The sequence below is a fragment of the Schistosoma mansoni genome, chromosome 1, assembly GCF_000237925.1.
Source record: "Schistosoma mansoni strain Puerto Rico chromosome 1, complete genome".
NCBI lineage: Eukaryota > Metazoa > Platyhelminthes > Trematoda > Strigeidida > Schistosomatidae > Schistosoma > Schistosoma mansoni.
The window spans coordinates 2,795,950-2,807,958 of record NC_031495.1 but is presented as its reverse complement, the minus strand read 5'-3'; the positions used below and the strand labels follow the sequence as shown (position 1 = coordinate 2,807,958).

The 12,009-nt window shown below is 36.9% G+C and overlaps 1 protein-coding gene across 1 annotated transcript; it reads left to right on the top strand.

The window, feature by feature from the left end:
• Positions 1 to 231: 231 nt before the first annotated feature.
• Smp_151650 (hypothetical protein) lies at positions 232 to 11,455 on the top strand (the record flags this gene model as incomplete). Its single annotated transcript, XM_018792989.1, has 7 exons — positions 232 to 291; positions 1,708 to 1,763; positions 6,159 to 6,213; positions 6,247 to 6,360; positions 7,050 to 7,126; positions 9,684 to 9,754; positions 11,239 to 11,455. The coding sequence occupies 7 exons, from the start codon at positions 232 to 234 to the stop codon at positions 11,304 to 11,306; spliced, it is 501 nt and encodes a 166-aa protein (XP_018647546.1). The 3' UTR covers positions 11,307 to 11,455.
• Positions 11,456 to 12,009: the final 554 nt, after the last annotated feature.

Sequence of the window (12,009 nt, the reverse complement as noted above, 5' to 3'; positions counted from 1 at the left end):
ACCCGAATCCACCAAAAAATAAGCCTCTGAAGGTCGTTGTTTCTTAAAAGAACATGATGATTCTTAGAAATTAACTGGACACCGCACTGAATATCACGATATATCGTGATATTCAGTGCGGTATACCATCCAACTGATTTCAATCAACATCTAATTAGTCGTACTGATTGGTGGACTGCCATCAGAAAGATTAATGGAAGACAATACGCTCTATCCAAAGGTACTTTGGATATGGAAATAGGAATAAATGCCCTTTTCCAAGGAGAAAAAAACCGTCAGGCTAGCAAAACTGTATGTAACGCATACTTTCATATCCCTGACTAAATTCAGTGCTTCCATTATCCAATATCTTAGTTGCGAATTTGTGTTATTCGACTGATTTCTTTGAGCTATCCTCTTGTTATTTAAGTACGATTCGATGTATTTTGCCATGTACAGTGGGTGGTGGTCTAACCACTTTAATGAACTAATTCCCTGTTACAAACTACCAGTGGTTAAACACTGTCTCCACCAATCTCGTGGCTATGGAGCGTATTTGAGATACTCTTTCATCGTTCCGTAGTCTGATTCAATGTAGATAACGTGGAAGAAATTCACGTCCATCCGAAGTATATCGTTTTTGACCACGTGAAACATGAATGTACCATGGTCACTGTTAGAAATGACTTCCCACAGATGCTATTATAAACTAATCTCCAGACTCTCAATCATAGTCTTAGCTTAGTCAACGTCACAACAAGTAAGCTACTTGGCCTGATAAGCTTTATCGGTTCCTTAATCGCAAATTAACGTTGTCAGTATACAAAATAAACAATTTATACAGTCTATTAAACGGGGAAAAAGAGATATATAAATAACGTACATAAAAGTAACTAGGTGATAGGAAAAATAGGTCGACAAACCAAGTATCATTCATGAGGAAGACATAAATTGTGATTGATGAATAAACAAGGCATAATTATACAAGGTTATAAAGGGTTAATGTTATGGCGGGGATTAGTTGCCATTGATGGGTTCGTTTATCGACCACACTTAACAATCACTTCACCCCATTGCTGTGAGGACAGGAACTTCCTCAACTAGAAACAGACCATTCGTCAGTAAACCATCTAAGCTCGACAGTTTTTCGTCCCTATGCCATCTCATAGAACTACCACATATTCAGCCAGTCCAGAATTTTGAATATCCATGGCAAGCTGTTTTGTAACATTTGATCAAACCGTAGGTATGATAGTTGCATTATCGATTGCGTTGTCTCATCTTGTTGAGACTTTTATCTTCATATCAAAGCGGAGGTACATGTTTTTGGTTTCTCCTAGTTTACCACCTATTCGGCTTTCACAACATTTGATGTAAATGGAGATGTAATTTCTTAAGCTGCATTTGTGCTGGCTACCATTTACTAGCTCAGGCACTCCATGAACCATCATGCTAATTGGTTCCCTAGTGTCCCCTGACTTTCTAGAGGCATTTCTTACGGAACACAGTTTTTCGTGTTTAACTCGAAATTAGGAGGATCATTTGACAGATGGTCTCTGAGATATCATTACAACTTATTCCTTAACGAGTGCTAAATCTGGAATCACTAATAGTGGAGGGGATTTGCCTTCCGGAACGTTTGGGCCTTTATACAAATGTCACTTTTTCACTAAAGTGGTGTCCATTCTAAGCATTTATTAGTTCTTTTCCCATTGTTCTTTATTGAAGGCTGCCCTACTTTCTGGTAAGCTATCTTACGACACTGAATCACCAAATAAAAGCAGGTACTTTTGTTTAATGCTCTTGTTCACGATGTTTAGTGATTTGGTAGCTAGGACCAGTACACTTTCCTCCCGAATGCTCACCCACTTCTCCTCATTGCCAACAGACACTGGAGTATTAGCAACAGCTAGTAATTTAATTGGTATACAAACTGAAGTTATGGCTCCCACAGTTGTGTGTTTGGTTGAGCCTGTCGTTAACGATCTGTATATACCGGTAGGGATTGATACGGTTGCTACCGATAAGGTCTTATGTCTCCATTGTTAGTTCCGTTGGTTCATTATTTCGACACTTCGGGCAAACTTGTCAGAACCACAAGCTGGGAAGAAATAACATTGACCTGTTGTCCTGCCTGAACATTGAGGTATCACAGCAACAGTGGGGTGAGACACTTAAGAAAGTATATTCGGACGTTGAGTCGTTGGTTCTGACGACCGACGAACATGCGATAGGATTATCCTTTTGTTGTTTCTTTTGCTCAGCGGTGAGCATCTAAAGCACTTTATGGTGACATTTTCTCATATTTCTGTGTAAAATCCCAACCTAGATTCCAAGAGGTCTGGATGTGGCCGAATAACGGGGGAATTGGTTTATACACTCGTGACCCAATCTAAATCAGAACAAAGTGTTTTGGGTAACAACGGTTCTAAATTTCATCCTATATACAAATGTACAAATTTACCTAAACAAATATTACCACCCGGTTATTTAACCAACAATTGATACCAAAATACTCAATCTAAATTACAATGAATAACAAAGTGGTAAGAAATATATGAAAATTACCAAAAACACCAAAAGGTAAGTGATATTCTATCCTTTCTGGATAGATCAAGTAAGATTCCGTTTGAGCGGCTGTTTTATAACACAAAGTGTTTCAATTTCTGGGAAAGTGCTCCAAATTACAACCAAAAATGCACGATCCCAGTCAAAATCAAACCGCACAATCAAATAGCGAGCAGTCAATATGGCAGCCGCCAGAATAATAACAATTAAAACAAACTAAATACAGTTCAGTAAGGAACATAGAGACTCAATAAAAAACGATAGTAAAACCAAGAAAATTAAACGTTACAATCTTAATTAGCATCAAAAAAGTGAACAATATATACAAATAAAGAAACCACAAGGAAGAAATCACAAATGTATGCATGGAGGGTTTTTCACTTTCAAAATGGATCCAACATTCTGTTCTGCTAATAAATTTTACCAGGAGAAGAGACCTAAGTAGGAGTGTGGTCGTGATTGTTTAGCTACAGATTCAGCTTCAGTATATGATTTGACTGATCCACGCTGTACACATCAATCTGAGGTTCTGTGTTTGGCGTCGCTTTGAGCTTTGCCATAATCCTTAAGGAGACCTGTATATTCCAGAATACGTCAAGCAACATATGTCCATGTGCATTGTATGCTTCTTGTCTATCCTCCAGCTGCAGAAAACCAGTTTTGTGCTTTTAACGGTTGATCTATGATTAGCAGTGAGTGGGTATGTATATTTTATCTTTTCGTGACCGTGTAGAATTATGATCTATATCGTTATTAGTATCGCCCTAATAATAGACCTAATCCTGAAATGGTAGATTTGTGATGATGTTACTGTCTAACCTATAAGATCTTACATGGAAGTCACACAATTGTCTACACTGATTAATCGTATCGTAACAATTACTAATTTATGATGGAGAGCACATTCAGGTTGAAGATAGAACGATATTTTTAATCCGAATAAAAGTGATAATACAACACACAAAAACAGCGTCGCCTGCAAGGCTGAGCCATTCCATCCGATGAATGTGAATTCATTGAATTCTTTCTTCTCGACTTCCTCATTTCTGGATTTTTCTCCGTGTCAAATGTTAAATAATTGTTTTCTCAGTTGTCTCGTATTCAGCTTTGAGGATTGTGTGGTTGGAGCCCAATGCCACTACACATATTCTAAAACAAGCCATCTTTTCAATTTGAAGACTCCCATTCAAACCTTATGAAGTGGTCCTTCACTCCATCGGTACCGTACCCATTAAAGTATAGGCGTCTCGGGGGTGACCTTACATTGACCTTCAAGAATAAAAACACTCCTGTTCATCCCGAAATACTTTCTTAATCTTAACTCCAACGAAAATCTTGGGGATAGCACTCGTAAGCCAGAGGCACACCATAGCAAACCGGACTGGAGATCCACCCTCTATTCTCTACGAGCAATCAAACCCTGTAATTAGCTGTCGTCTCATGTGGTTCAGTGGACTTCTCAGGAGTACTTGAAATGAAAAATTGACATATTCATAAGGACTCAAGACAGTGTTCCATCAAAATTTACTGATATTTCCCTTTTGCTTGTTGAATATACTTAGGTCCATACGTGGAGACTGTAGTGGCTCACTTCTACTAGGTACGGAGGTCTGTCAAGCCAAACCTTTTCCTGTTCGGCCAGATTGACCTAAAAGTCTTAATAAAAGGGAAAATGACATGAAACCCTGCAACAGTTATTTGGAACCGAATGGTAACAACTCAATCCAAAGCTGTGAATACTACTTTGAAGGAAGTTAGAAGCGTCCTCATTTTAATTCTTTAAAACCTGAAGGAGCCGGCAGAAAAAGAGATTACTGAACGATGTGCACACTATATTTAGTCAGTGGAATCTGTAGTTTGAAATGTACCCATAGAATAAGCTTTGGGAGTACATATATAATGGAGGAAACTCATTAGAATGTTTGTAAGTAGTATGTAATGGAACGTGACTTCAGAGCTGCAACAGTTGGGAGACGGAGTAAAGAGTTTCGGTGCATAGATAGTACGGCGTTGACAGCAAACCTTGCGATCATATGGGAAGACAATTCAGAATCCAGAACACGCTAAAGGATGCAAATCGATAATTAAAAACTATGTGTATGTACCATGTAAATGCTTCTTATTCCTCCTACGTATAATCCAGTTATACGCATATACTAAGGCAACAAGACTCGACAAGTGGATTGAAGGCGAAACCAAACTAAGGAAGATCTTAAGATGGTATTCGGAAGTAACGGGGAAAGAGATATTAGAATCACTCTTGCATACGAAATTCGTAGCTCAAATATTCATGTCCGGCCAGACTTGCCATTTATTGATCAAACTAGGTGGAATGATGCTATAACTGAGGCGAAAACTGGGAAAGGAAATGATGAAATGAACCTACGTTTCGCGGTTCTTCAGGCAATCAAGCCCTGGGAGCTCACACTGTCGAGACCTGTATGGGCGGAACAAGAGATCCCCGAAACGCCCTTGTAGTCTTTGAAATAAAACGTCTGAGCTGATCTTGGTGATATTAGGATGAAGTTCAAATATAAATGTTGTCATAGAAACGTGGCTTGTCGTGAACGAGGAATATTCTCCGATTGTTGCAGGATACATGTGTACCAGAAGTAATAAGCTTATGAAAATTAGGACTGAAGGTATAGTGTTATATGTTAAGGATCACTTTCGTGCACAGCCCCATATATCAAAAGCATATAATCGTGGCGCATATGAGGCAGCTGGTTAGGCAATAGAATCTAGACATAGATTAGAGACTATATAAAGAATATACTGTAGTTCATATTGTCTTGCTGACGACTTTGACCCAATTTATATCTCCGTGAGGTGTAAGGTTAATTATTATCTCATTGTTAAAGATTTCAACACGCTACATACCAGTCAAACAGGGTTTACGACATAAGGTAGATGTTTTGACGACACCCCACTAACAACTTTTGCCAAGTCGCTGAATACCAACTGCTTTGACGAAGATATATTTCGAGTTCTACACCCCAACCATGTGGAACCTCAGAGTATTACGCCCAGTAGGTTAGCCCACATCTTATTAAGGAAATTATCACACTCAGGATAAGTCACCGTGTGCGAACCAAGTCGTTTATAGAAATCTTCAAACGCTCCTATGATGAGAGCTTGAAATTCCAAAAACTTCCCTCATTATTGTAGAAAGCGAGGTGATCTTGTATTGGCTTTCCATTTCTTAGATTATTAAGGTGTTAAAATGTTTTATACCTTCGCTACCTCCATAACTAATCACTCCGAGGCCACATCTCAATATTCTGGAATCATTGTCAAATGAACTCGGAGTGGGATTCTGTTTTTTTCTCATATGACAACCAGTGGCTGGAACGCTCTACCCGAACAAGTGGTATCAGCCCCATCAATAAACACTTCTAAAGAGAAGCTGTACATTCAGTAGAAAACAGTCTACGATGAACAATACTGGTCAACCAACCTACTATTCTTGCTACTGAAGACAAGACACAAATATTTTAATCATTCTTGAAGGTTTGGCGCGATTTCGGACAACTTTCGTTGCGCGCGTCTTCGGCTGGCTCGCTAATCGTGCTTTCACAGTTGTAATCGTTCTTCATATATTTAACTCGTAGGCGTTGTTTGCCACTTGGCCGAACATCTTTCCTTACTGATAGTAATGAAGTGATGGTAAGAATAAATAACTACTAAGTCTATCTTTAGTCGACACCTGTTTTATTAGGATTGGGTATGATAGCCGTAGGAGTTGCTGGACGTTATATAACACGGAATATGAATGCTGGTAGTATGCAAAAACTTTTCAGTATATCTGGACTGGTGAGTGATGTCCTGTTCGTTCTCGCTATTATAATTATTCTGTATACAGAATACGATTATGGTGTACTGTTTAATATGATTGTTATGGAAGTTGTTTCTAATGTTATACTATGTGTGTTGCAAGATAAATCTGAAGTTATCGCAAACAAACACCTAGAGGTTAATTTTTGGTCATTTAGGTAATCTGTGGATGTTAGGGATTTCAATCTACAGTACATATTGTAGGCAGTCTACTACGTTTCACTTTAAAATGTGATATACACTTTTTATTTTTCTCCTATTCCTTTGGGAGAGTTGCTCAGTACATACTAATTGTAGTTTTATGGAAAATGGCCAGACTAAATGCTGAAACCATCGATTCTGTCAAAATAGTTTTTAACGATTTACTGTTATACTTCAGTTTAGATTCATAGGTGCATTTACTAACGTGAGCGTATATGCAGTCTCGACTTAACTCACAAGACTTTAACTTAACTGTCTAACCATGTTTCTCAGCTGTTTTCTATTCTGAATGCTGATCAATTTACCGGTCTGTTGAAACTAAAAAGCTTATTTTGTCCCCATGGTCTATTGATGTTGCTCAATACAGCCATTTTTACTTGCTCACAACCTCGACTTGATAAACAACTACAAACTAGTGGTGTAAATAAACACATCAAATTCTGACTTTACCTTTGTTTTGCTTTCAGAGTGGCTCTAAGTATTATCGTGGGGGATTTGAACAAAATATGTCCCGGCGTGAAGCTGCCCTAATTCTTGGTGTGAGGTAAGTTTCGTTTTGTTAGTGTTCATCAAGACTGGGTTCATAAATCCCTGCCTAGTCAGCGGATTATTTGTTCCTGTTAATTAACTGACTGTTATTCTCTCTTAATACTTAGAAGGGATAGTCGATAGCCGATAAGTGCATCATTCAATTCTTTTAAATATCTAAACGCCCTAGTTTTGTCATTGTAATTCGTCTGCAAAACGATAAACTTAATAATTATATTTTCATTGTATCCCAATGAGTAAAAGTTGTATTTCTGACGTTTTGTGACTTGACGTAAGCCACTTCTTCAGGGTAAATAAATCTAATGTGTACTTGGGAACGGAACGAACGAATCGGTCACCAAATAAACGGGTTTTTAATGTTTTGGCTATAATCTTCAGTCGTGAGGATAGGAGGTCAACTGACTTATAATGAGCCTCGCATTTTGTAACACCGTTAAGACCCAGTCTCACTACGGAATCCCAGTAAAACAGAGCTTCAGATGTGAATGATTTAATCTCCGTTTTTGAACTTCGGTAATATGTCCTCAGATCATCAGTCCAAAGTGGAAGAAAAAGGTAAGGCATACACCAAAATCGTCGTTTAGTGTACGGTAAACCAGTTTCAGATTACTCTGTAACCCGCGATAAGAGAACAGAAATAGGTTGAGGCGTCTTAGTTTCTTCATAACATGAGACAGGCCTTTTATCATCTTGGTCCCTCGCCGTTGAACGCGTTCTAGCATATCCAACTTCGAAAAGGACTCACTATTTTACTCCCACATTTAAAATACGGTCGCACAAATGTCAGGTATAATGCCGTAAACATTTCCTCGACCAACTAATGGAATGACTTGCAAATAGCCCATAAGACCCTAAATCCTTTGGCAGCAACAGCTTTACAGATACTCGTAGTTCTAATGTCGTTGCTTATTATGACTCCTAATCCATTACTTCAGGTAACAATTTCGTTTATTGTATAGTGATATGAATCGTCGAATTTATTTATTTTCATCACTATAATCTTGTTAGGGTTAACTTCTAATTACCTACATATCAATTCAACCAGTTAATTTGAGTCATCCTGTAATATTACGTTATCTGACATACTTTGTGTGGGTCTCCAAATCTTTATCTCATCTACAAAGAAATGAACAGATGAGTTTACTGTTGTCGGTGACCCATGTAAATAAAGTTGAAAAGAAGAGCCGAGAACTGTCCCTTGGGGGACTCCACATTTGATGGATTCCCATGTGTAGTTGACCTCCGTTTACCCTTACCTGTTGTCTTCTATCACAGATAAAGTCACTTATCCAGTGTATGATTTCATAATGGATCCCAAAACTCAGGTGAAAGACCTTGTCAAGGCTTTACTTAGATCTGAAATATTTCTATCTTTTGCTTCATGCTAATCTTCTCTTGTAATGAGAATTTTCAAGCATGATAAGCCTTTCCTAAAGCCATGTTGTTCCTTGTCTAGAAAATCATTCATTTCCAGAAAGTTTGAAACAGTCATCCGAATAACCTCTACTACCCGCGTCTTCCCAGTATCTTGGCAGTTTAGACAGTATTGCTGGAGGTCCAGCAATTACGTCCGCCAGGGCTTTCATAATCCTGTGATAAATATTGTCAGGATCATTGAAGTTATCTGGTTTGAGGTTTTTAAACAATTGTAAGGCAGCCCCTCAACAAACAGAGAATTTATCTACAAGCAGCTATATTTACAATTAATTGTTCGTCTTTCACCATTGTCGGTAGAAAACACTTTACTAAAATGGTCTAATAAAGCTTCAGCTTTTGCCACATCATCTCTTGGCTATATCAACTGATTTTATTGTACCAAAAATAGCGGGATTCCATCAATTCTCTCAGTTCGCTTCATTATATACAAGAACAAACTTTAGCTAGTTTAGGACTTGGGGTTTAAAATCCCGTTACTCGCTAAATATTCTCACTTCGATTATATACGATGTAGATGATACAGATTACTTAGCTGACCAATCTCGAACTATTTTATAGTGCTGTGATTTTTAATATGTTGATTTGAATTCATAGTAAACATCGATTATCCCTTTTGTCTGTAAATTGATAGTGTCACGTAACTAACACCAAGAATGATTTGTCAACATTATAATCGCAAAGACTTAAAACTTGATGTTTGTCTTTTAAAAGCCCCAAAAAAGAATCGTTTTCATTTACAAAGAACTCAACATATGTTCATCAATATGTCTATTAAGCATTCTGGCGCCCTGATCTGAACTTACTGCTAACCGTAAATCTTAATTCAAACTCCTGACTGTAGCCTTAAATACTAACACCAATCTTTTTGGGGTATTCGTATAATACATTTTTCATCTCTACCACCTTCATTCTCACTAAGAATTGACTTTGCTTTCACAAGAGTTGCTAGAACCATTATTAAAGTATGCTTTCATCATATTCAACTAGACCATCTGAAAATTTAGTTACTTACCCTTTATCTCTTACTTAACATTGATTATTCTTTACAAACTTTAAGCATTGAAAGGTTTGAATTTACTTTCTAAAATAGTGTTCATCTTTGCCTTGTATTTTAGTCAACAGTCAAGTAAAAATAAAATTAGGGATGCTCATAAGAAGATCATGATTCTTAACCATCCCGATAAAGGTGAGTTCAAAATAAAATTATAACTAGTTTCCTAATTTATGTTAACTTCTGCATCAATATTATAACCAATTAACTTCCTATCTTTAATCTACCCCATATTATTATTATTCGATTTTGGTTATTTATAATCTGTTAGCAGTATTGAGTGTGTTGAAGATTTGATAATCTATATTCTATCGTGGAAGCCTGTGATTGTTTTCTGTAACTCACTAGATAATTAAATAAAGTTTCTATATGCTGCGACTAGTCATCAGATTTCGCTCATTGTTTTTGGTTGTAAATTGTAAATTATCTACTTATTGCTCGCCCTCGTAGATTTCTGCATGGGCTCAATCCGGGTTGTATGATACACTAGGTTTCTTGGTTGAATTTCGCAGAAATGTAGAGGTCGGGGGTTCAAAACAATTTAATTTCTCGTAATCATGTAGTATCTCAGATGTTCTCATTTATTTTCATAAATGTTCGGGTTTGTTGTTCTACATAACTGCACCCCGTTCTTTGGTTTAGCTTTCGTAGTTTTGTCTTAGTGCTTGTTTATTGTCAATTTTCTTTGTTATGCTAAATTATGTTGCTCAAACTGTTGAACTACTTCATCAGACAGGAATATCCAGGCCATTAGTTTATAGTGTTTAATTTTTGGGAAAATATGTTTCCACTCCCTAGATTTTCAATGATGTTATTCAGCGACCTATGCAAAGGATCATAGCTCCCCTTATGTCAGTGATTAATTCATGATCTCACATGTCACCCACTTCTTACATCTGTATGCTGTGCTAGCTGGTATAGGAGTAAGTTGGAAATCAGCTATCAAGAAGCAACCCGGAAAGTGATCATTATTTGTCGTGTTTAGCTGTGTCAAGTGTAGACTTCCTGACTGGAAGCCATGTAATAATTATGATAGTCAGTGTACTAACGCAAGTTATTCACAATTTAGTTTGCCAAATTCATTAAAAAAGACTTGTTCATATATTTTCATGCTTCGGCCCTAGTATTTACACTTCAATGTAAACTTGAGATTTCTATCAACGGAGTAATCTAACAGTTATTTTATCTCTGTCTATATCCCATTGGCTTCTTGAAGAGGATGAAATAAAAGCTTGCTATTCGAGGCCTACCACTTATCCAGCTTTTGTCGGTTCACGATAACAAGGATCAAAATGGAGTTTCTTGTTAATTAATATTTTACGTAAATGGAATGCGTAAAATAATTTCATAACAAATGAAGCGGCCAACTTATAATGGTATAAAACTATGAACTATATATATGAAAGATGTATTCGTAAAAAAGTTATTGTCCAAGTTTAAAAAGTGACTCATCTGACAAACAACAAGGGTATACTTTTAACCATCATTTCATAAATTGTCCTCAGATTCATGCCTGTCAGTTTTCCGTAGCTATTTATTTTTCTTATATGAATATTGTGCACAAAGTATAATCTTTTAATTTGCTTAAGTGTAATATGTTTATCGTGTATTTACTTCAGGTGGTTCCCCATACTTGGCTGCTAAGATCAATCAGGCCAAAGATATACTAGAATCCAACAAAAATTAACCACCACTAACGACCCCGCTGTAATATATCGCTCATTATTTTACAATGTAAGATACAGTTTACATTGTAATTTTTGAACTGTAAACTTATAGTTACAAACATGTAAATTGTTAGATACTTATCTTTTGAATAAACGTTCTTTATCAATTAAAATTTATCTAAACGACAAATTATATTGATTTTGACGTGGTTCTTTTCAAACTACTCATGCAACTTAATGCAGTCATGCTACGAATTTTTGATGAATTCATAAGTAATATTCCACGTCATCTGATATCAAAAGAAGAAATGTTGTATAACAGTGAGCACTTGTAGGTTACTTTGCTGTTTGCTGAGATTCTTCAAGACACAGTTTGTTAGTCTATTGATTTTAGAAATATCAACCATTAAAATCATGGTTTGCTTTGTAAGTGATGAAAGAGTGAAAACAGAAACGGATACTTATGTAGTCCTGGGGTTTGTTTGTTCGGGTAGTTAGTTTGGATAACCGGGCAGTACCACAGCCCGCACACAAATCAAGTGACTTGTGTGGCGCATATATATTTGGTGCCCCTTTGTATCAATATTTATGTGTTCAAATAAATAAATAAATACAGTAGGAATTCTATTCTCGGAATCAACTCTTGATCAGTTCACATATACTGCCTGTAGGACCGGTAACCTATTTGCCAAATCAGTCAGTCAGCTGCAACGTGGGACCAGG